The sequence below is a fragment of the Toxotes jaculatrix genome, chromosome 7 (assembly GCF_017976425.1).
Source record: "Toxotes jaculatrix isolate fToxJac2 chromosome 7, fToxJac2.pri, whole genome shotgun sequence".
Lineage (NCBI taxonomy): Eukaryota > Metazoa > Chordata > Actinopteri > Toxotidae > Toxotes > Toxotes jaculatrix.
This window is the reverse complement of record NC_054400.1, coordinates 15169852-15192915: the sequence shown is the minus strand read 5'-3', so window position 1 is coordinate 15192915 and position 23064 is coordinate 15169852. Positions and strand designations below refer to the sequence as shown.

The following is a 23064-nucleotide window of genomic DNA, read 5'->3' as shown; positions in this document are numbered from 1 at the left end:
AAAACTTTGAGCCGCTTGTGGATAAATAACTAAGGAGAAAGGCAGATTAACGCGCGAACAGCTAGGCGTTAGCTTAGCTTAGCCGTGGCAGGACGTCTTCAGTTGTAAAATTTAACGAGCGGTGACTGGTTTCGTTTTCCTAAAATGTATTGTCTGAATATTAAATAAGGACTAAGGTACATGGTAGCTGTTGCCTTGCTATCCTCCGTTTGAGACTTTTCTCAACGATCCATACAAGAGAGTGCTTTGTTTACAACCAGTGACAGTGTTTATCATGGCAGCACAGCCAGCCTCTAGCTGCTTATCACAGGAACGACTTCGCTAACTATTCCAGCTAATGGTGTTTGTTTGTGTGTGTGTGTGTGTGTGTGTGTATACAGTATACGTATGAGGACTGTTCGTTTCCACCAGGAGACACCTCGGTCAGCTGCATGTCAGGCTGATGTGAGTTGTGAAAAAAGGCTGAGGTGAGCTGTCACTAAAGATGGAGGCTGTAAGACCAAAGAAGACCAAGGCAAAAACCAGCGGGAAGTCTCAGGTGATTAAACCAAGACAGTCTTAAGATTTTCTTTTTCTCTTTGCTTTTGAGGTCACTGGTGGAAGGGGATGGGGACTATTCCAACAAGCATACCTGACAGGGCCCTTCAGACCAACAGAGTTAAACACTCACGCACACAGACACACAAATATGGACAAGTTACAGTATCCAATCCAACATAGTTTTATGTCTTTAGAAACTAATAGGAAACTGGACTGGCCTGCAAAACATGGCTGAGACATTTATTATTAATGCCACATTTATTATAATCTTTGCTCTTTAGTTGCACGTCCTTTGTTACATGTAGAACATTACATCACAGGCTGAGTGGTTAACCAAGGAAATTTAATTTTTTATTTATTGTCTTATGTTTTCAGCTGGTCAGGAAGCAGAAGCAGGCAGAGGAAGAAAAAAGAGCCACAGCCCCTTCAGTGGTCTGTGATGAGGCCTCCACCTCTGGCTTCACTGACATCCCCCTCAGTCTGCCACATCAGGAGCCAGAGGAGGAGAAGCAGCAGGACTCCGTTCAGCCCCCCGAGACCACACCACAGCTATCAGATCAGCCCTCTGAGAAACAGGAGACCTCTTTATCACAGATTTTATCCACATCTGTGTTAACTAAGACTTTGCAGCCAACTATCAGTTTGTCAGCAGAGACGTCACAAGGTGCAAAGCATCTGACAGAGTCAAAAAAGGAGAAAGAGGTGGACGACAGAGTAGCAGCTCAGGAGCCTGAGCCTAAAGCTGCTCCACACACCACTGAGTTGGGAAGAGACACCCAATCATGGAATCAGCCTTGTGTTTCAACTCAGTTTGAGATCCCAAATCCCCCGAGTACCCCTGCACTCTACCCATCTGTTCCCACGCTTGAGGAGGGTCCTGTGATACAGCTCCATGAGCAAGCTGTGAAAAATAGTACAAAAGGACCTGCAGTGTTGGCGCTTCCTGAGCAGGAATCTTCTCCTCCAAGTTTGCAGCCTCTAGAGTCTGTAGCTGAACTTTCCAGGAGCCGACTTTACCCAGAATTACCCAAGACAGCTCCAGAAATTCAGGTACTGTTATACACCAAGAGATAACATTAAGTGGTAAAAGACTGAATGGATTTAATTACAAATGTATACCTGTTTGTAGTGGATCACCACAGAAACCAGTAAGACAGAGTTATAACTATGAAGTCATTACTTTATAACTTGATTCTCAGTGTTACTAAAAGATTGAGAATGTGTTTGGTCTACATACATTTACCATTTCAAAATATATATGAATGTGATGGTTATGGTTATTGTTTTGTGATGATACAGGTTACTGAGATGGCTTATTAGACTGTGTCTATTTATTTGGCCATTGTATCCACATTATTAGTGATTTTCTTTCTAAAAAAAAGTTTCACCCCCTTGTATCAGTACATATCAACATTATTTAGTCAAAAATATTTTATAAATATTCCCCAAGCCCACACTGCATTCATTGTAGTGTGGGTTTACATATACACATGTATTGATGTGGGGAATAATCTCACTCGTCTTATATTTTTCCCTCTGCAGCCGTTCACATTGGAGCAGCTGAGTGTCTGGGAGCCAGGTGGAGGTTTGCGTGCATGGTTAGAAGGTGTTGAAGTGTGTGCAGCTCAGTTCTGTGCTCTGGCCCGACAAGAGAACCATGAACTGACGGAACTGCTGCAGAATTACTGGCGCTGCCGCAGACAGCTGACCCAGTCACACACACAGCTGCACACGCAGTCCTCTGACTGCAAGAGCACACAGAATCGTCTCTGGAGCTTCAGAGATGAACAGCTTACACTTCAGGTGTGGTTTTTGGATCAATAAAGAAAAAACATATAATGAAGAGAACTATAATGATCCTCTGCTGTTAACACACATTTAATGTAATTTCTTTTCCCACAGGGTGTGTGTGCAGACCAGTCGAAGGTGTGTGGATACCACCGCTTCCAGCAGGCAGATTTCAGTCAGAGTGTTCTGGCTGAGCTGAGGAGACTGTTTGAAGCTCGCAGCGAGCTGCTCTATCAGAAGGTGGCGCTGCACGCATACACTGCTCTCCTGTCACGCCTACAAGTGGAATCATACTTGTATCGTCTACTGAAAGGTGAGAGACTTTTACTTGTCCTGCTGTAGCCATAAAATGCCTGTTATAAAATAAGTAGTTCCAATCCTTGATTATGACTGGCTGAGCCATGTTGGAAGCTTTTTTAAAACACCCTTGAAACACACACAACTGAGACCACATTACATCAGTATTACTGCACCAAAAAACAGTTTCAAAATAAAGATGCTGGCACGGAGACAGTCTACACCAACCACTGCTTACAAAGCTCCACTGTACAAAAACTGTCTGATGCTGGCCTAGAGGCAAGAGAAGTCATGTCAATGCAGGGAACTGTCCCTGCTCTTTTACTGACACCCAGACTTCAATGAGAGATGATGCTGGAACAATATCTTTGCTTCTTTCTCTGCGCAATTCAAATGCATTTGTCCAGAGTCAAACAAACCTGTACCAATAAAGGGGAGTAATAACATAATTGAACACTACTTCAACAATTGCACAAGTAATGGCGATATCCGGATAGATGTTAAAGAAATTGGAATAATGACCCCAATCATTACGTCTGCTTTCCACTACATCTGTGTGTTGCTTAGCAACCATTCTCCTAAATGTTGCTGAAGAACTACATTTCTCGGTGGAAGAATTATTATTTGTTATCAATAAATTATTGCATTTTTTGTGTTGCTGTGTGTTTATTTTATGAAACCTTAGCAGGTACACATAGTAACCCTTTTATAATAAAACAACAACCCACAAGGGGCGTTGTTAGGCACGACCCTGAGCAGAGTGCAAACATGGCAGTCATGCGTACTGTACTACTAATGTAAAGTGCATATATTTCATCAGTTTTATCTTGTATGTTTTTGTTTTCAGATTGTTCTGCCATCCGAACAGAACCTTGTTCTCTCCAGCCCCTGAAAGAAGCCATAAGTGTCCTGTTTAGCTTCACACGTAGAGTCCTCGATGACACCCAGTTCCAGACAGACATCCATCACTGGCTGGAGAGACTGGTATACACACACAAGCCACTTTTCTTACTGTATCTTCTACTAGTCCAGGTATTTTGTTATTGTGCTTCCTCACAAGGATGTGGTCCACTCTCCAGGTGGCAGTCCTGCTGCATGTTGGCGGGTCAGGAGAACACCTGTACCTGCTGTGCCATCTTCTCTGCTGTCCTGCTGGGGTTGGCAAGTGGTCTGCGCCCTTCCTTCAGGTTAGTTTGGGACACAGTCTTTCTTTTTTTGTTGTTTTATAGTTGTGACATATTGTTCATGGTTGTGCATCCAGATAACTGTAGTTTTCTTATTATTATCTGCCCCAGATTCAGATTTGGGGGAACACCTGTGGAGTGCAACACTTTATGCACGCTCTAGCCATCCTAATGTCGCCTGCCAGGTAAGTAAAGGAGCCCCTTTAGCAATGACTTTTTCTTTTATATCTGTTTTCCATGACCTTTTCAGGGTCTAACAGCCTCTAACCAGTGGCTTCTTCTGTTTTAACTCAGACACCGTGCAGAGTTTCTGAGCCATATGAAGCCGTGTGAGAGCCAGATCTCCTCAGCTTCTGGACCTGAGTCTGGCAACTGGACCCTAGTGGATGAAGGGGGAGAGGAGGTAAGTGCAGGAAGGCAATGATTGCATATTATGCAAAGAAACCAAACTTCCACGTCACAGTTTAAAAACAATACAATTATTTAAAGAAAATGAAGCGTAGTCAATACATAGGAAGATTTCTGGTATATGTGTGCATGAGAAAGAAGAAAATAAAAGCTAACAGTAAAAAGAAAAAAACAAAAGGCAAATAACCATGGTGATTGTGTGAGGAAAAAAATATTTACCTGGTAAATACAATATCTTTATTTCCTTTACTGACTGTGATTTAGTGATATTTATAAACACCCAGTTTTATGTCTTTCACAAAGTGAATATGTCAGTGAGGTTTGTAGATGTTGGTTTTAAATCAGCGTGTTCTAGTCTTTGTTCTGATCTGCTGAGTCACATTTAAAGCTGCTGAAAACAGATGCCAAATGAACACCTATGACCATTTAAATATCAGTTTTAAAAGCGTGGCTGCTCCCAGTACGGATGTGTTACTTAGGAACCACTTTGTTTTGAAAACTTTCTAGAAACATATTATTTATGCAAGACAGTAACATTTTAAGATACTGTCATTGAATTATTATGATTAAAAAAACATATTTCCAAACCTCTAAATGTTAATACACGTAAAATTACTCTTTTATATAAAAGGAAAATAGCCTTCACACTTCTAACATTTTTTGTGATTAATTGAATGTCATGGTTTATTTTCTTAAATAAGTGCAATATCTAGTCATTTAACCTCTAATTGCATTGCCCTGCTGTCCTCTATGTCCAGGATGAGGATCCAGAGAGCAGCTGGCTGCTGCTCTGTGAGGAGGACCTGATATCCTTGCTGACCCAGTTCCCCTTCCAGCAGCTCTACTCACACATGCTGGGGATGAGCAAACAGGGTAAGAGAGTCTGTCTATCCTTCTGTCTGCTGGTTTTCATCACTCAGTGAGTGAACTGACAGACCACTCTGTTTCCAGGTGTGTATGAGCCCCAGGCCTGCTCCAGTCAGAAGATGATGCGTGTGTTTGCTTTTGCTTCCTCTCTCATTGAAATTCTTGCTCTCGGCCTGCAAACCTACAACAGAGCACGATACAGACAGCTGGTCAAACGCATAGGACACATCATACGGTCAGTTCACCAATAATATAAGAAAAGAATACATGCTCACACTTCTTAGGAGAAATTACAACACCGTTAACATCAGAATCCATAGTATTAAATATCTGTAATGTTTGTTTTCTCTCCTTTTCCTCAGAATGACAGTGTGTTATGTCAGTGATCACTGGGCTCAGTATGTGAGTGTGACTTGTGCTGGTGGATCTAGCTCTCATGTACACTCTCTGTCTTTGGAAAAACTGCAACTGGAATATGATCACCTCTTTCTCAGAGCTGTTTTACATGTACTCAGAAACAAAAGGTGAGGAATCGGCCTCAAGTTTCCATTGTTACTGGAAACTTTCCACTTAATGGACTTTTTGTATTAATTTGATTTGTGGTCCTTTCTCACAGGTTGGGCATTTGGTTGTTTATGTCTGAGATGCCTTATGGGACTTTGTCAAGCTCAATGCTGTGGAGGGTCCTTTATGTTATGCAGAGCGCAGAGACAGCAGGACCAGAAACACTCAGCACTGCTACTGACACACACTCCTGCATTCAGGCTCTCAGAGGTACCAGTAAACACACTTAACCTGCACAAAAAAGTATCTTTATAAAATGTTTTTAAAAATCTAACTATAACATGCATTTGCACAGTGCACAATGCTTAGATGTCACCCCTTTCATTATCACATTGAAAACTGAATGTATCTTAAACACAAACACAAACTTTAGAATTGAACTTTTCCCAGACTACTTAAGCTCAGTTTCACATTTCACAAAACATTTGGCAACTTCAGGTATAAATAAATAAATAAGGGGAGTGGCGTCTTCGTCTTCTTCTGACAGTTGTCATCCTGATATTTTATGACTGTCTCTCTCACAGACCCAGAGCACCAGGACAGATTTGAGCAGTGGCTGTGTGAGGTGAACAGCTCTGATGGGATCTCTCTCCTCACTGCACTAGCACACATGGCCACACCAACTCAGCACTCTGACCCCACCTTCATTACTACAATAACTCTGCTGATTTACCAGGTATAATAAGGATATTTAGAATGCAGTACTAGAGGGGATTAAAATATTGGAGCAAAGGTTGACTGGGAAGGAAACACTTTGTGAAACATCATGAACCTGTATTTACTGTATGGATAGTGGATCTGTTGGGTTTTTTTACCTTGGATGTTCTGGATGAAATACACTTGGAAAATAGATTTGTTCATCCATAGTGGAGCATCTGATCCATTGTTCAGCACAATTTGTAACTACATTAAACTTAGCTTTTTCTACTGAAGAGAGTAGCATAAAGAAAAAGATAAAGCGAAAAAACACTGGTTAAAGATTCATTACCCTGGTCCCCTGGTTAGAAGTGAAATAGTACCTGCCTTGTTCTTTGACATCTCTCTTTTTATTTTGCCTCAGGTGTCTTATGTGAGTGTGTCTACCAGAGAAATATACTCTAAGGTGGGGAGGGAGTTGCTGGCTGCCATAGCCACAGCCCATCCCTGTGTTATTTCTGTGCTGCTGGAGAAACTGAGAGAGACCATACAGTCTGTAGGAATGGTTGGTATTTCTATTCTGTAAGGATGTTATGGCTTTAACTGCGAATAGTTCTGCATTCAGAGGAAAAAATAATTTTTTTCAGATGTTAAAGTCACAAGTTTGTGTGTGTGTGTTAGGTGGCTCTATACTTGTGTAAAGAACTTCCTCTGAGTCTGTGGCGGCCGCAGCCAGAGGAAATCTGTGTGATCGGAGCGTGGCTACTCCAGCACCCTCTGTCTGCTGTGGAGAACCGGCTGGCCTGCGTCATTCTCGAGGGTCTGGACTGGGGTTACACACAGGTAGACGTGGATGCATTAAAAATGATCTTTTCAAGAGATTTGACATCACAGTTGTGAGTTTGTAATTAAATGACTAAACCTGTTTCCTCTCACAGGATGGCTCCTTGGCCCTGTCTTCGTCTCTCCACAGCGAAGTGGCTCTGCTCGTGGCTGATGCGTATCAGAAGTACCTTACTGACAAACCATACAGTGGCCTCATATCAGAGGGGATCAAACAGGTGACACATCTACCCTTGAAACCACAAACATCTGATGTCACCCACATCCTGTTTTTCCATCTGTCTCATGTTTCCTCCCCTCAGGTGTCTTACCTTGCCAGTGTCCTTCGTTTGGGCGTATCTCCTGAAGCTTCCTTTAGTCAATGGGCATGGCAACTGTTGCTAAGGCTCAAGCTCCATGGCAATGCCCAGAGCCCTAAAGGTGCCTGGTCGGTGCCTGCTATGGCATCCAACCCTCCTCCAGAGCTTACACACACTCCCAGCATGCACTCTGTTCTCAGGGCTGTAAAAGCAGGCATCCCAATTGGATGCTACCTGTCCATTGCCATGACAACAGTGGGACACAGGTTTGTACTCACATGTACAATCTAAATATTTATGGATACTTTGAATCTGAATTAAGTTGACCTCCATTTTACTCTCTCTGTTTTTCTAGCGTGGAACACTTTTGCACTGATGGAGTTGGGTTGTTGAAAAGTCTGATTCAGTCTCGCCATCTGAAAGCTGCTGTGCATCTGCTGGACAGCATCCTACCCCCAACTTACCCTCTCAGCTTCTACCTGCTCAACAACTCTCAGTAAGACAGATACATCCTTGGCACACAGCCTATAAAAGACCAGAAGGGTATTTATTATCGCAGCTACTGTATCTCCAGCTGTTAAATTTATTTTTGTCTCTGCTGTTATCCCTCTGTTAATGCCAGGTTTGTAAGCTGTATCCAGCTGTTCTTGCAGTACGACAGTGTGTGTCCTCAAGGTGTGACACAGCAGGTCACTCACCGGGTAGCACCACTCCTCACAGGAACCACCTACGGAGACAATGTCAGACTGTTAAACAGCGTCATTCAGGTTTGTCCCAAAGACCTTTTACTATAAATATATATTTCAGTCATCACAGAGAATTTTTAAATGTCCTGGATTGGAAGAAGTGTTGGAACAGTCTGCAAAGTATTTACTTTCTGTATGTAAGTAGTCTCAGTAATGTCATAAGGCAGCAGTCAAAAGAAAAAACATTCAGAGAAGATGCCAGGACTTTGTGCAGAAAATGAACTGTACTAGCATGAGACTTGTTTGCACCTTTCACTTCTAATGTAGGTTTTAGTCACCTAACATTTCCTCAATTTTTATTAAAAGCACAGAAAATATGTATCAGGGTTAGGGATCATTTTTAACTACGTAATCTTGTAAAGTGAGTGTAGGCTTTCTTATCCCGTACATCTTCTCGTATTATAATGATGATAAATGGAAATGGATGTGTTCTATCGACCAGAGTCATGTGGTGGAGAGTTCACAACCCGGTCGTGTCGGAGCTGCAGCAGTGCTGGAGTTTTGGGTGGGAATTCTGACTCAGCAGAACCTGTGGTACAGAGACAAAACAGTCCTATTCCTCATGGATCAGATCTGCTGTGCTGCATTCACACACCACCAGGAGGATTGTGTGCAGAAACTCCTGTACCAACAGCATAAGGTATTTGCTCAGTTTGGTTAGAGGTTTGCATAATTTAAGGACTCTCGTGGGTCTCAGAGTTGCAGGTGTTTGATTTTAGCACTGTAAACTGCCTTTAGTAACATTAGAAAGATAAATATTACGTTAACATTTAATGGGTCCCGCATTACAGAAAGAGGAAGAGTTTGGAGGTGAGGGGCTCTAAAAAGTCAACTTAAACCCATTAAGCTTTCACCTTGGTACAAATTTTAGTGCTGTGCAAGCAGCATCTAGTTTATGTACACTGATGGAACTGGTCTGCTATCATTAATTATTGTATTCTTACAGCATAAATTAGCTTAGCAACTTTGATTCAACAGTGAAAGTTTTTCATCATAACGACTTGAGGAATTTAGTACTCAGAAAGAAGGAACAGTCACAGTGATGCCAACAATGTTTATCATTTTTTTCCATTGACATACCTTATGCAGAATGCCTTGGGTTACCATGGAGATCGGGGTTTGCTCTCTTCTCTGGTTGGCTGGATTGCTGGAAATGCCACGCCTTCCTTCATAGAGGGCCAATCCCTGAGTGCAGAGGTAAAGGTCCCAAGTACAGTAAACAGTATGAACAAGTACTAAGGCTCATATCAATAAAGCACTCAGTCCTGACAGACTTGTTTGTAGGTTTGGTTCGCCTGGATGGTGCTGACTATGGAAGGCGCATTTGAGGAAGAGTCTCAGCTGAGACGCTGTGTCGAACATGAACTCCTGTCAGAGGCAAACATCTCCCCAGAACAAGCCTTAAAGGTACACGCTAGTACACAAGTTATACATTTGTTGATTACTATGAATAGCAAGCATTCAGTATCACTTGACACTGAGAATTTACAAGGCATTTCAGAGTACCGGGGACAGTAAGTGGATGGCAGACTGCTGCACCACTTCAAATAATTTTGCACTTGATTAAACACACATTGAAGCTACAAAGTACTTGCAAAGCCAAAGAGCTACCTTTTGTGAGCTAAACACTCAGCATATAGCTGGTGTTAACAGTGTGTCTGTGTCTGAGCCAGAAGGCACAACAGAGGCTGAAGTTGCCAGTAGCCCCATCTCTGCAACGGCTGCAGGTGTACCGCTGGGCGTGTCAGGCTTTAGCCACACCCCCTGACCACCCACTCCTTCCTCTGGTCTGGCAGAAGTTCCTACAGCTTTACCTCAGACAGCCTGGGCCTGAGTATGGGTACGATGAAAACACATACATATTACTATCCTTAGCCAGAGAAACCAGGAAATAGACAGAACCCATGTGCAGGTACCTTGTATATGTTTGTGTATGTCGTCCACCAGGCTGGCTGCAGGCGGATGTATTGGGCGAAGGTTCTTCCAGGTTTCATCTCAGGCCACTTTACTCAGAGAACTGAGACAGAGGATACAAGAAGTGTCAGACTTCCACCATGCTGCCAGCCAGGCCCTCAGGGTGCCCCCACCACACACACCCTCAAACAGCCATGGCGATGAAACCACCGACAATCCCCATCCCCCTTACCTCACCTCTCCTCAGCTGCACACAGAGCTGGTCAGGTAGGTCACTGATGCTTAACGGGTATTTAAAACCATTCCTCCCTGTTGTTTGGTAGGTAGTACCAGACATTGGTAGGTTTGCAGGCTCTCAGCTGATATTTTGTCTACAGGTTGTTTGGTGTATTTGCCGTGTGGTTGGATGATGAGACTCTGCAGAAGCAGGAAGTGTACCTTCCCTCTCTTCCTGCAGAATATGAACCACACAGACTGGCACAAGTTATGCAGCGGCATCAGGTTGGTGTCTCTTAGTGTTTGTCCTTTTGTTTGTTTTTATTTACAAGTACAAAATTTGAGTGTTACAGCAGGTTTGTCAAAGCTCTGGTGTGTTATTGTGTTATATCATATTGTGCTTACGTTTTAATGTGTGCTACCGTGTTGTGCTGTAGGAGCTGTGGCTGGAGTATGTGGACCAGGAGCGTCTGCAGTATGATCAGAGAGAGGTTTTGTCTCTGTGGGAGAAGGTGCAGTGTGAGCCGACCTTCCTGCAGACCCAAAACCCCGGCTTCACTGACTATGCCAGCCCTAACAATGGTACAAAATTATCAGTTTAGACCCAAAATATTTTGTAAAGATAACTTCTGCATAGATTCAGGGGTAACTGAGCTCTGACTGAGCATGAACACATTTAGTTTCCCAGTAGTCTGATGTTGTTCTCTGTGTGCAGCAAGGGAGCGTATCCTGTCCAACCTGCAGAAGCATCCTGTTCCCTGTCCAGCCCCACAGCTGCAGCAGCAGAAGGCCCCAGTGGCTGAGGTACCCACCGCCTGCCTCACTGACTCTAAAGCTGCTGCTGAACTGCTGCAGCGGGACCTCAGTCATCTGCAAGACCAGGCCAGGTATACAGAGATCATACACGTCACCAGTGGTGCACACATGCATACATGGAAACACACTCACTTGTTTGTACACACACAAACAAGTGTATATGTTGTACATGTTTTATTTTGTGACTTTGTACATTAGAACATATCCAAGGCTACATACTGATTCTGAAATACTTCATCCTGGCATCAGGATTGCAGTGGCACGTGAAGCCCAACAGGTGGCGATGGAGCAGGAACTGCTGGAGAGCCTTCCACTGCTGTATAAGAACCGACCAGAGCAAGTCACCATGGCCCTGGAGTGTAAAGGGAAGGGAGGGCTGCCATGCCAGGGACCTGCAAACATCACTGTCACAGTAAAACCTCTAAAGCTTCATGCATGTCACATTGTGAGATACTACTATGAAGTCTTTGCCATGATTTGTTAATGTGTGTGTGTATTTGTATAACTGTGTAGTGTGAGCGTGTCCAGAGACAGGAGGCAGTGCAGACTCAGATAACGTCGCTGCGCAGGGATATTAAGAAACTCCAAACCGACACCATGGCTCCTCCACCTCAGAGCCTGGCCCAGGCTGCTGTCCATACTGAGAACTTCATCACGTCAGTATAAACAGATTCTGCTAGCAGAAGAAAAAACATCATCTACATCACAATAAATATAAATGCAAACACATTTGGGAGGAAATAGAGTTTTTGATTAAAATAGTTTTTTTTTTTGACTGTATCATGGACTATGTTTATGTGCTCAGGGCTCTGGTGAATATGTACAAGGCACAGAAATCACCTGCAGTGCAGCATGTTGGCGTGTCAGCCTTCTACCAGGTGGTCTCCTTTGTGTGCGAGGACACTCTGCGACATCCCCCAACGCGCCAGTACCTCTCCTCGTGTGTGGAGATACTGGGACAGGTGCGTACACACATTCACATAGCATTACAAGATTTATGTTACTCAGTGGGGAGGTGCTGAATGACAAGTACAGTACAGTACAGTACAAACAATACCAGAGACAGAAAGAGGAGTTATAGATAAATAGGGCACAGATGTGACCATTTATGTGGAGCAAATAAAAGTAGCAGGTTCACCTCATGTTGAACAACATGTGCATTGTATTAATTGATAAAATATTCTCATAAACTGTATTCGTGTCTAGGTGTTTATCCAGGGCAACGCCGAGGAGTGTGGCCGTGTCCTGAAGACCATCTTGGAGCACCGGCGTCTTTGCCCTCTCATTTCCCCCTTCTTCACTCCTAACGCAGCAGCCAATCAGCTCGTCTTTCTCTATCAAGACGTGGTGACATCCCTACACCTCGACAGTGCTGACGTCATTTTCATGCTGCTCACTAAGGTTAGTCCAGACACAAATTCAAACACTCTGAAGAAATATATACTGTACATCCACAGCAGTCCAGTCACTGCAGCCACTTCTGCACCTTCCTCTGCAGTTTGACTTGTCCCAGTGGCTGAACGAAGCCCATCCTGTATTTTCGGAGAGAACGCGTTTGCTGGAGTTGGTCCACGGAGCTCTCTGCGTCTGCGGGCGAGACCCGGAGCCTGAACTTCTCATGCCTTTTCACCTTTTCACCAAACACTGGACCCTGCTTTTACGCCACCATTTCCCTGATCATTACAGTGACTGCCTGCGTCTGCTTATGACCAGTAAGTGTGTGTGTGTGTGTACAAATAATTATTAACTCAGGAAACCACAACTTGAATCATCATTTACACAGTCAAATAATCAAATCGCAGCTAGAACATCAGCCATGCTGATAGAACATCACATAATGAATAGTTAAACCACAGCAGACTAAACACTGGTACTGAATGGAAACTAACAGAGCAGAGAATTGCCTGAGAATAGCCAATCTATTCTCAGACAATGAAAAACTGCACAGCAGCTTTGCATTGTCTGTTTTGCTGCATGTTGCCTGCTAGTGCAAGTAGGAGCAGGGGCTGCTTTGAAAAGTCTTCTTGTTCCTCATTCAAGTGATTCAGAGAAAACAGAGTCATTCTTCTCAAAGAATGCCTCCTACTCATCTTCCCACCAACAAAGGATTAAACGAATTAATGAATGTCATTAACGTTAGCTGAATCATTCCATCAATCACAGATTCAGATCTCAGTTGAAAGAGTGTGTCTACTGAGGGATTTATCGTGACAGACTTTGGGTTTTTCTAATACAGCCCCATGAGATGGTTAAAAATAGAGTCACAAATGTTAAATCAATCAACAAAAAATAATACTGTATTCATATCAAGAATATTTAGTTTAAGTGTTTGATGCACAACTTCTTCAACAAACTAAGTGTGCTGCCCTCACCAAGCGTAATCTTGCTAGGCTAGACAGCTAGCTAACATCAAACGACGAGTGCGACTTTTCTTGTTTTAGGACACACACCGTCATTTATTTTTTGTAAAACGGAAATACAACAGAAAAAAATAACGCAAATTAATATCCGCACAAAACATAACAAAAAACAATACACATTTCGCAAAGTAAAATGGAGCTAGCATGCTAAGCTAAACAATATGCAAGTTAGCCGCTAAAATAAGATGCTACAACCATAACACGCTAACCGTACAACTTAAAACTACACACAATAACACTTACAGACTGTAGCGGTCACAGGCCGAAGCGTGAGCAAACATCCATAAACTTTTAAACCGCGACACTCCGTTCCTGCCTTCACTGCTCTCTCGTAGCGTGGCTGAGCGGAGCGTCCATGATGCTAGTTACCATATTGTCAAGAGCAGCGCTCACTCTGATGCCATTTTCAAAACCCAAAAAAGGAACCCGAACACTCTCTCCAACACAAATTACCTGAACTAAAGAAAAAATATATCTTTTACATTTTCACACTTAACACTTATGAACTTCAACATTATTTTTAATCTAAAGACAGCACACTAAGGCATTTTTTTTTTTTTTTTTTTTAAAAACCTCACCAGGCTCATCAAACCAGCTACTGAGTCCGGAGTGCTGGAAGGTGACTCTGCGAGTGCTGGGCTGTTTACCTCCATCCCGCAGCACCAAGAGCAAAGCTGAACAAACCCTCAGCGCTACTGATGTCCCCAGCCGCGCTGTCGGGCCCCAGGCCTCTCCCTACAGATCCCCTGTCAGCCTCTCTCCTCAGCAGGTAACTAATGTTGATGTTGATATTAGACTCATGTCCCCTTTATCTGATACAAACAAATTGATATTTAAATACTCATTATTAATTCAACGATGCTGTGTTGTGTAATTGGTCGCTAACAGGTGGATGAGACAGTTGAATGGCTGAGTGATTACTTCCTGCGGAGCCGTATCAGTAAGCCAGACCTCCGCAGCTTTGGCCTCTACTCTGCCTGGACTCCTTACATCAGTGACGTTGTCACCTTCTGGGACCATCTGATTAGTTGTCAGATCAGTGTGCAGCTCAGCAGCTGTGCCAGAGAGTCAATGGGCAGCAGCAAAATAATGAAAGGTAACCACCGAATGTCGCCGTACATTGAAGGCATTGATCATTTGTGGAGTTCAACCTTTTATTTTGTTACCAGTCGTTATGAAAGAGAAATGTCTCTTGCTCTCTCACAGCTCTGCACGACCTGCACAGTAAGACTGTGAAGTTATTTAAGCCTTGGATCTTTCCCGTGGACACTGATGATGGCAGGTGAGCATTGCACATCTTCATCTCTCAGGCAGCCATTGGGTTTAGATAGAGCAGAGCTGTTAGCGAGACAGATGTGAAACAGATGTGAGAACAGACGAAAGAGACTCCAGAGAGGGCAGCAGATAAAAAAATATTCATAGTCCACAAGACTGATTTTTTTTTTTTATTTCAGATGTAGTCTGTGCCTCTTTTGCAGGTGGAGAGCAGATGCTTATGGTGTTATAGTAGTTGTATTACCTAACTGAACCAACAGTGACAGATTCCTTTATCTTTGAAGCACATTATATATTACTCAAAATAAAACACAAACATGACACTGATCAGAGAGAAAAGAGTACATTAGGTATTTACTTTTGAATGTGAGTTGTAAGGTGATCGTGTCAAACTATATCTGTCATGTGGCCACAAAAACAAAACAATGTCAATATCCGTGTCTCAGTAACCTCAAGTGTTACCCGTGGCTGGAGACTGATGCGAATGCGGCAGGACGTCTGGTTGGACTGTATGCTCAACTCACTGACACGCTGCATCACAGATTCAGAGGTGGGTCCCCAGCGTTGCTGTGTTCAACACTTAAACGCTCACATGAGTGAGCGTTTAAGTGTTACTATTCTTTGTTGCCTGTTCTGTTTGGGTTATTTATAACGTGTGCGTTGGTACGTTGCAGATCGTTTGCTCCCTGGTCAGGGAGGGGCTCTGTGGCTGTGTATGATGCAGTACTGTGAGAGCTGCACCTCACCCCGTACTCCCGAGTACCTTCTCTACCTGTACCACACACACCTCCGCAGCCTGCCTTGGAGACACCTGCACCCTGACACCCAGCTCATGGAGCAGCTCTTCAATGTGAGACACTCTGCCCCCTGACTCCTGACCCTGCCAACCCTGCACACTGATCTAGACGTGCATGACACATGGGAGCTTGTTAATTTGAGACCTCAGTCCTTGGCCCCAGATCCTATTATTAGCCTCACTTCTCATAATTATAGTCTCAACACCCTGTTCTTAAAAACAAGCTCCTGTCTCTCCAGACCCATATGGATCTATAGAAGCTACTATACATGTTAACAAATATATGTTGTCCCAGATCCCAAAGACTTATAATTGTACATGCTTATCTGTGAATGGTAAAACATACCACAAAAAGATATAGAAATAACCAGGAGGAGGTAAAGGGAAGGCTGCTATTTTCATTATTCAAACAAAATATCTCCCATTTTGTCCATCATGTATTTTGTGGACCATTTCTTACTTGTAGTAGTAAAGTTTATCTTTTAGTCTCATGGATTTCTTTAATAATTTTTAACCAATTATCTGCTGTATGTATAACCATTTTTACATTTACAAGTCAGGTGTTTTCTAAAGACACCTCTCATTCTCTGTTATTTCTCTGTGGCGGTTTCTTCAATTAAATTAGATACATTTCAACAGATTTCTATCTAGTTTATTCTGATTACTTTCAAGCATTTGATTATCTATGTAGTTGTAAACATGCAGCTCGTATATGTAAAGCATAATCAGAAGTAATAAGTATTCTGATTACAGTCTGTTGAGACTCAAGAGGTTTGATTTGCTTGTAGTTCTGTATTTCGACAGTACAGTTTTTTAATTATCTCTATCTTGCTGTGCCTTGCAGGTGGAGCGAGGAAGTCCCAAGAGCTGCTTCCTGTTTATGGGAGAAGTGTTATGTGAAGTTAACTGGGTCAGCGTCCTGAGTGACCACTTACAAACACCTCCCGCATCCACAACATATCCAACTTTACCAGACGCTGGCACTCAGAAGGAGTCACACACCATGTTAGTCTATCTGCTCTACATGCTAGTTTTTCTGGCAAAGGAGGATCAGCTCCTGAGTCAGCAGGTGAGTCCAGACTGGTTTAATTTGACATCAGGATCAGACCTTTCCCCCTTCTTTCATTCGTTCTTCATTTTATTTCTCCGCTATCTGCAGGACTCCCCTCTGCTCAGTCTGTTGGTCCAGTCCACCTCTCTGCCCTGGCATCAGCTGGACCTGTCCTCATACCAAGGCATTCTGGGATATGTCAGCACCCACTATCCTCCCTCTTTGTTGCTCAGTGTTGATTCTGCCCCTGGGCTGCTGCTGAAAATACTGCGTAGTGCTGCAGGGCTCCACCCGCGTCCTAATGAAGTCCCACACCAGGTGAGAAAATACAGGGCTGTTTTTTTTTCTTTCTTTCTTTCTACAAATCTCAGAGTTATTAATGCATCATAAACCTCTTAAAGCCCACCTAGACTCCATTACAGCTACACTGGTTTAAAGGTGGTTTAAATCTCTCAAACAAGCACTGCTTGTTTCAGCCCAGTTGAGGTTTCAAACCCAGAAATTTATCACAAAACTTCACTGCTCATGATCTAGCATTGAGTGGAGTGTAATTACAGATAAATGAATCAATGAAGACTCTTTTAGCTACTTACAATTGAAATTTCATGAGAGCCAATTTAAAGGGAGAAAGGAGGCACAAGATAAAACTGCCAGCTGGAAAATATAGAAGATGTTAGAGAATATAAGAATATATTCATGAGTGTCTTATATCTGCACCTCCACTCCCTAAGGCCAGACACATCTTGTGCAAAAGTGGGAGGCTTAGAGCATGTGGAAAAAATTTTTTCACTGTATCTGTGGTTAGTGATAAGTAAGTTTAGGATTGGTAATTTTGAAATAAGGTGTACCCAAAACCATCCTTTGTACAAGTTTTCCCACATTCTTTAAGGTTGTAAAACTCTCCCCGGAGGCGTTTTAAGAAAATAAGGATTATACCTTGTGGTCATTTAGAACAGATGTCCCCTAAAGTGAAATGACATCTGTAACTGCTTATCTGGAAAGACCTTAGATGGCCTGGGAGTGAACCCCATTTGATTGTCCTGAGTGTTTACAGTAGGTGTGATCAGAAGACATCCTTTACTGTCCCTCCTGCTGGGAAAGGTATTTATACCATACTGATTACAGATATAAAGAGTCATACTACAGAACACTCTTCAGACATACAGTTCACAGTGTGTTCTGTAATGTCTCCATGCTACATGAAATTAAAGACTTGATTCACAACACCCGGTCTGAGTTTTCCCTCTGTAGGATTAGACCCTCACACTGTTTTCACAAACATCCGCAATAAATTTAGACTTAAACAATTCAGTTTTCTTCACCAGATCTGTATCCCTCAGCCAAACTGCATAAATGTAACACTTCAGTCCGTAGATGTTGTTGATGTAGAGTAGATGGAGGGAATTTTACCACTTGATAATGTTCCAAAGTAGGCAGGCTTTGGCAATATCTGTACAATACACTTCCAAGCCATACTGTACACAGGACTGCTCTGAGATCCAGCAATGTGTTTTCTCCGTAACTACATTCTTAAAAATAGCCTTACTGTCAAACATAGGTACCAGTAATGATAGTATATTATAGTTTTGTGCTGAGATACACTCAGAATAAATGAAATGAAACTTACTGTAAGAAATTAATGTATTTCTTTGCTGAAGTTGACATATTTTACTTCAAGAGTTGGAATATCTTTTAAAGAATTAACACGATAAAGTATAAAGAGTTATATATTTATTCATGCATCTATTTCTGTATGGCATTAACCCAAACAAACAAAATCTCGCTTTCTGTCCATCTGTCAGGAGGAGACGCTGAAGGCCGGAGCGTACGTGTGCTGGAGTGTGCAGTCGTTGGTGACTCTGGAGCAAGGAGGCAGCATCAGCCTCAGCAGCCTGGAGGCTCAGCTGGAGACACTTCTAGAGAGCATTGTCACATTCAACCCACCAGGTGAGACATCCTCACTGTCCTGTTCTAACACCACGCATAAGCGATCAGTTCTTGTCACTTATCCACTCTTCCGTTTTTCCTCTGCAGAGACGGGTTTGGAGCAGAGGCACATGGCGTTCTGCAGCCTCTTCAGCGATGCGCTGGCTTTGCTGAACGGAGTTGGCGTCTCAACAGGCGAGGCGCTCGCCGCTCATGTCATTACCTGGCTCGACAGGAAGGGGAGGGGTTTTCCTATTCTGCCTCTTCTCACCGCTTGCACCCGCTGCCTCGCATCAGTACGGCACATGACACGCATCATGGAGGCATGCATCACAGCGTACTTCAACCATGGTAAGCAAAAGAACACTCTGGGGTTTGTTATTAGCACCCACATCATTTAACTGAGGTTAACTTTTGTTCTTATACAGTTTTACAGTAAGAGTAAAGTGCTCAGATGCTGTCCTCTGGCAGATACCTTTGTACCTAGGCATGGATTAGCATAATGTATACCGGTTATAAACTGCTCTCCTCATACAAGTTCTAAGTTGAGCAAGTTCCCAAAAAGTTGGTTTTAGTCCTTTAAATTTCTCCCTTTAGTTCAGTTTGGTGATTTTGTTTCTCCATGTTCAGCTGAGGAGGAGTCCGTAGGTTGGGGTCCTGTGTTGGCATCGCTGCAGGTCCCTGAGCTAACAGTGGACGACTTCCTCTCTGAGAGTCACGCAGGCGGCAGCTTCCTGACACTCTATGCCTTCATCCTGCAACGCCTCAACACGGAATACACAGCAGCCAATGAGAGAAGGACTCTGGCTCTAATTAACACATGGACCAACCAGGTCTTCCCCAGGTTTGCCCCCCTCATTTTAAATTTTCTATCGGTTTGATATGTCAGATTTAGAGTTTAAGTTTCAATCGTACTGACCAGTATCTGTGCTGTGATGTGTTTTTGTCTGTTCAGTGGTCCAGGTGATGAAGCCAAACTGTTTCTTTGGTGGCACAAAGCGCTGAACCTGGCAGCGGAGCAGCTGCAGCCCCAGGCAGGCCAGACTGAAGTGTCGGGAGTCGTCATGGGTCTGGTGAAGTTGCAAACCAGGCTGCTTCAAATGGGAGAAGAAAGACTGAACTCGGGGCTGCTGGGAGCTATAGGCCTGGGGAAGAGGTCTCCTGTTTCTAATAGGTTTGCTCACATGCATTTCATTAGCACGTCAAAACACCTGTAGGCCAGATAGAGTAAATTGTTAATTTGCCGCTGCTGATTAACCAACCGTTAATGTTTATCTACTGTACATCTAGGTTCAGGGTGGTGGTACGTAGTCTGGCAGCATTTATGTCAGTCCAGGTCCCATCAGAGACTGAGCTTCGACTCCAGCCCACCAGTGACTTGCAGCTCTCTGCGAAAGCACAGCAAGTATGCAACAAAAACTGCAAATACAGTGTTTTCATTTTCCAGTCTATGATTATCTCCTAAAAATAACTTGTTTCTCTTGTGTTTTTTTTTTTTTTGCGAGTGCAGACGTTGGGGATGTTGGAGGCCATGCCCAGCAATAAGCAATACGCTGAGTTAGAGGACTCTGTGAATAAGGCTCTCGAGTTCATCCGTTACCCAGGACACTGCCTCAGAGATGCACCCCGACTTCTGGCGCTGCTAGCCAACCTCCTGTACCCTGACCTCAGATACCTGCACGTTATCCGTTAACATTGAGTGAACCAGTCACTCATGCTGAACACTGGGAGGACTTTACACTTCAGAGGCAAAAGCAGTGACAGTAAACGTCTGCTCTGCGCAGACAAAATCTTGCTGGAGCACAAAAATTCCAAGTAGTGGCACTGGCACTGAACTGCTTTTGCTGAACTTCTTTTGCTGTCTTATCAGCGAGGGCTTTGTGCAACAGAAACTGACTGTTTATTGAAGAAAAACAACTTTTGACTGGTAATGTACAATGAATGAACATAAAACCAGTCAGGAGCATACAAAGTGTTGTGTGCTAAACTCTGCCCTTTTCTCGCACTTTTCTTTCCTCTCCCATGTTAATGCCTTGTTGCTTTTTTATGTAACTTGCCTGTTGGTTTTCAACGCCATCTGTTCTAGAATGAATTTGAGAGAACCTTTTTTGAAATATTTATTGATGCAGAATTCGTGAATCAGAATTTAACTGTGGGCTTTAGGTGTCCATTTCACACCTGCATGTGGAATCTAACAGCAAAAAAAAAAAAAAGAAGTTGAAGGGTCCACAAATTATTTGGAGGAAGTTGAAGGACATATCTGCTGCTTGACTGGGTTCAAAGACTGATACAACTCCTGAGGTTTGCTGTTGGTGCTAGCATCAAGCTACAAGTTACAATCTGAAGTGAATACAGTGGCTGCCTGTATGAAGTGATCATGTTTAGTAACAGAACATTTGCCAGTATTAAGTTCATGTCCAGCCAAAAGTGCTTCACTTGTTTCTGCCAAAGAGATGTTATTTTCATCTGCTCAGCTACTTAAACCTTCTTGAACATGTACCCTGGCTGTTTCATCCCTGTTTGTTAGGCACAAAAACAGCAGTCTGAAAACGGCACACACTCTAGAAGATACACAAAGCACCACTTACAATGTGCAACACCTCTTGGCTTCCTTATAAAGTAGTATGGGCTCTGTGATACAAATTGCTAATGCCGCTGGTATTACTGAAAGAGCAGGGATGTAATGCTGTCGGAGCTTTTCTGTAACTGGACTTACATACACATTTAGTGGCATTTGAAGATAAAGACAGTCCATAATTCAGCCTGGACATCCAAAACAGATTTCACATTTTAATCACCTTCGTCAAGTTTACCTCTTCTGTTGCTCTGTGCCATCTCAATAATAATCACGCTGCACTTCTGGAGCCTGAAGCTCGCCTTGTGTTATGTGATGGCTGTTAATGTCAAAAGCATTTCTTTTTTTATGAGTCACTGATCAGGAATGGGTCTGTAGGGCTGCCTGCAGGAGGGGGGCTACAGAGCCAGGCCGCACAAAGGAGACACGACTGTTCAATAAAGGGAGCTCAGCGTCTCACAGCTGATATTTATCAATTCAGCTCTGTGGTCTGGGACCATATATAATACATGGAGCCTCTGAGAGCAGGAGGACTGATCTAAACACCCTGGACAGTGTCACATGGGGAGACACCTAATTAGGACACTCCTAAATCGAGTTGTAATGACCAAGTGAGGGAGTGAAAGAGGTCTGGACAGCAATACCAACACCCTGTGCAGCTTCTATGACAAAACCTGAATCTGCATTCTCCATGCATAATGCTGCAGATGGTCATATTGAAATTAAAGCTTCCTTGTGTAAGAAGCCTGGTATGACAAGTGTGTACTGTGAGTAATTTGATTGGCATCCGCATCTTGTTCCCTGCATCTGTGCGAAGGTACAGCCCATGTGCACAACTGAAAGAAGAATTTTTATTTATTTATTTTTTTAAACAAAGATTGTTCAGGCTATAAATTGAGCTGTGCGCTTTGGTGTGCATGTGTGTGCACACATAACATCCAGCATCCTCACTTGACACCACCACGTCTGTCTGGGAGAAAACCTCTCCTCAGGCAACGGTGGTCTCTATGGTTACAGGAAGGGTAGAAGTGAGAGAGGAGGTGGAAAGGACGGGGTGTTCTGAGGCTGCGAGAGGGAGAGAAGAGGTGGGAGATGCTTACAGACGCTCGTTGCAGCCTCCTCTTCGCACTCAAAAACAACCTCCAGTGGGTTCTGTGAACCCCTCGTCTGTTGCCTCTCGCCACCCAGCCTCCTCCCGTCTCTCGGCTCAGGTGGCGGAGTACACTTCAGCAGTCGATATTTATGTGACAGTGTGCCCTCACACTCAGACATTAGCCTCACTGGATATCTCATCCCATGTTCACACACACACACACATGCACACACGTGCTCAGAGGAGCCATTGCTGAGACGGCGTATTCCTGCCAGACACATCACTGTCTGGCAGATTCCTGTGTCACCATGGAAACCCAGCGTCAGGTCAGGAATAGTTGCTCCTAGACTGTTTCAGTGCATACTCAGCATCGGAGCAGCACGTGGATCGGCTCTCATCGGTCATCACTGGCAATTAGGGATGCAGACACAAAACAAACAGAGTGCGCAATTCCAGCAATGTGATTACAATCTCTGAAACCTGACCAGTTATGCAAGATCTTCTGACAGTCATGAGTAAGAGCAGTTTTATAACCTATGTGCTCACTTGGCACACACACATGCAGATTTCAGATCCCGTTTTAACCGGATGTTTCCGTCAGTGCACTGCAGTCGATTTCAACACGTTCCAGTCTCCGTCACAGGCCAAGCAGAGGGGGCCCTGCATGGATAACACTCCACTGCTGACCAGTTGCTCTTCTGGGACAGCTGCACTGGACCCAAGAGCCCTCCCTGCTGCCAAAACACACACACACAGAGGATTGTCTATCTTCATTCTCCTCCACAGCTCTGTGTAATTGCAATTCGATTC

At 43.6% G+C, this 23064-nt stretch overlaps 1 protein-coding gene across 1 annotated transcript; it reads left to right on the top strand.

The window, feature by feature from the left end:
- epg5 (ectopic P-granules autophagy protein 5 homolog (C. elegans)) lies at window positions 1-21085 on the top strand. The gene is made up of 46 exons (XM_041042201.1): window positions 1-176; window positions 381-538; window positions 916-1590; window positions 2083-2343; window positions 2443-2641; window positions 3473-3609; window positions 3705-3812; window positions 3921-3994; window positions 4104-4212; window positions 4976-5090; window positions 5169-5319; window positions 5447-5608; window positions 5701-5858; window positions 6173-6324; window positions 6709-6849; window positions 6966-7127; window positions 7223-7345; window positions 7430-7692; window positions 7782-7922; window positions 8049-8193; window positions 8615-8812; window positions 9262-9369; window positions 9457-9579; window positions 9846-10012; window positions 10120-10353; window positions 10464-10587; window positions 10740-10884; window positions 11018-11189; window positions 11368-11530; window positions 11632-11774; window positions 11924-12080; window positions 12325-12519; window positions 12617-12830; window positions 14120-14307; window positions 14427-14634; window positions 14745-14820; window positions 15260-15363; window positions 15488-15663; window positions 16454-16678; window positions 16769-16978; window positions 18463-18607; window positions 18695-18937; window positions 19217-19430; window positions 19542-19760; window positions 19877-19991; window positions 20097-21085. Exons 2-46 carry the CDS (start codon window positions 485-487, stop codon window positions 20277-20279), a joined length of 7779 nt encoding a protein of 2592 aa, XP_040898135.1. The 5' UTR covers window positions 1-176; window positions 381-484; the 3' UTR covers window positions 20280-21085.
- The last annotated feature ends 1979 nt before the right edge of the window (window positions 21086-23064 follow it).

What these genes read in the sequence shown, in the direction of transcription:
- epg5 (XM_041042201.1), top strand. Translation starts at nt 485, where the DNA reads ATGGAGGCTGTAAGACCAAAGAAGACCAAGGCAAAAACCAGCGGGAAG. An exon ending in AAACCAGCGGGAAGTCTCAG is followed by an intron (nt 539 to 915) that starts GTGATTAAACCA and finishes TTATGTTTTCAG; the next exon opens with CTGGTCAGGAAGCAGAAGCA. An exon ending in CCATACAGTCTGTAGGAATG is followed by an intron (nt 6,850 to 6,965) that starts GTTGGTATTTCT and finishes TGTGTGTGTTAG; the next exon opens with GTGGCTCTATACTTGTGTAA.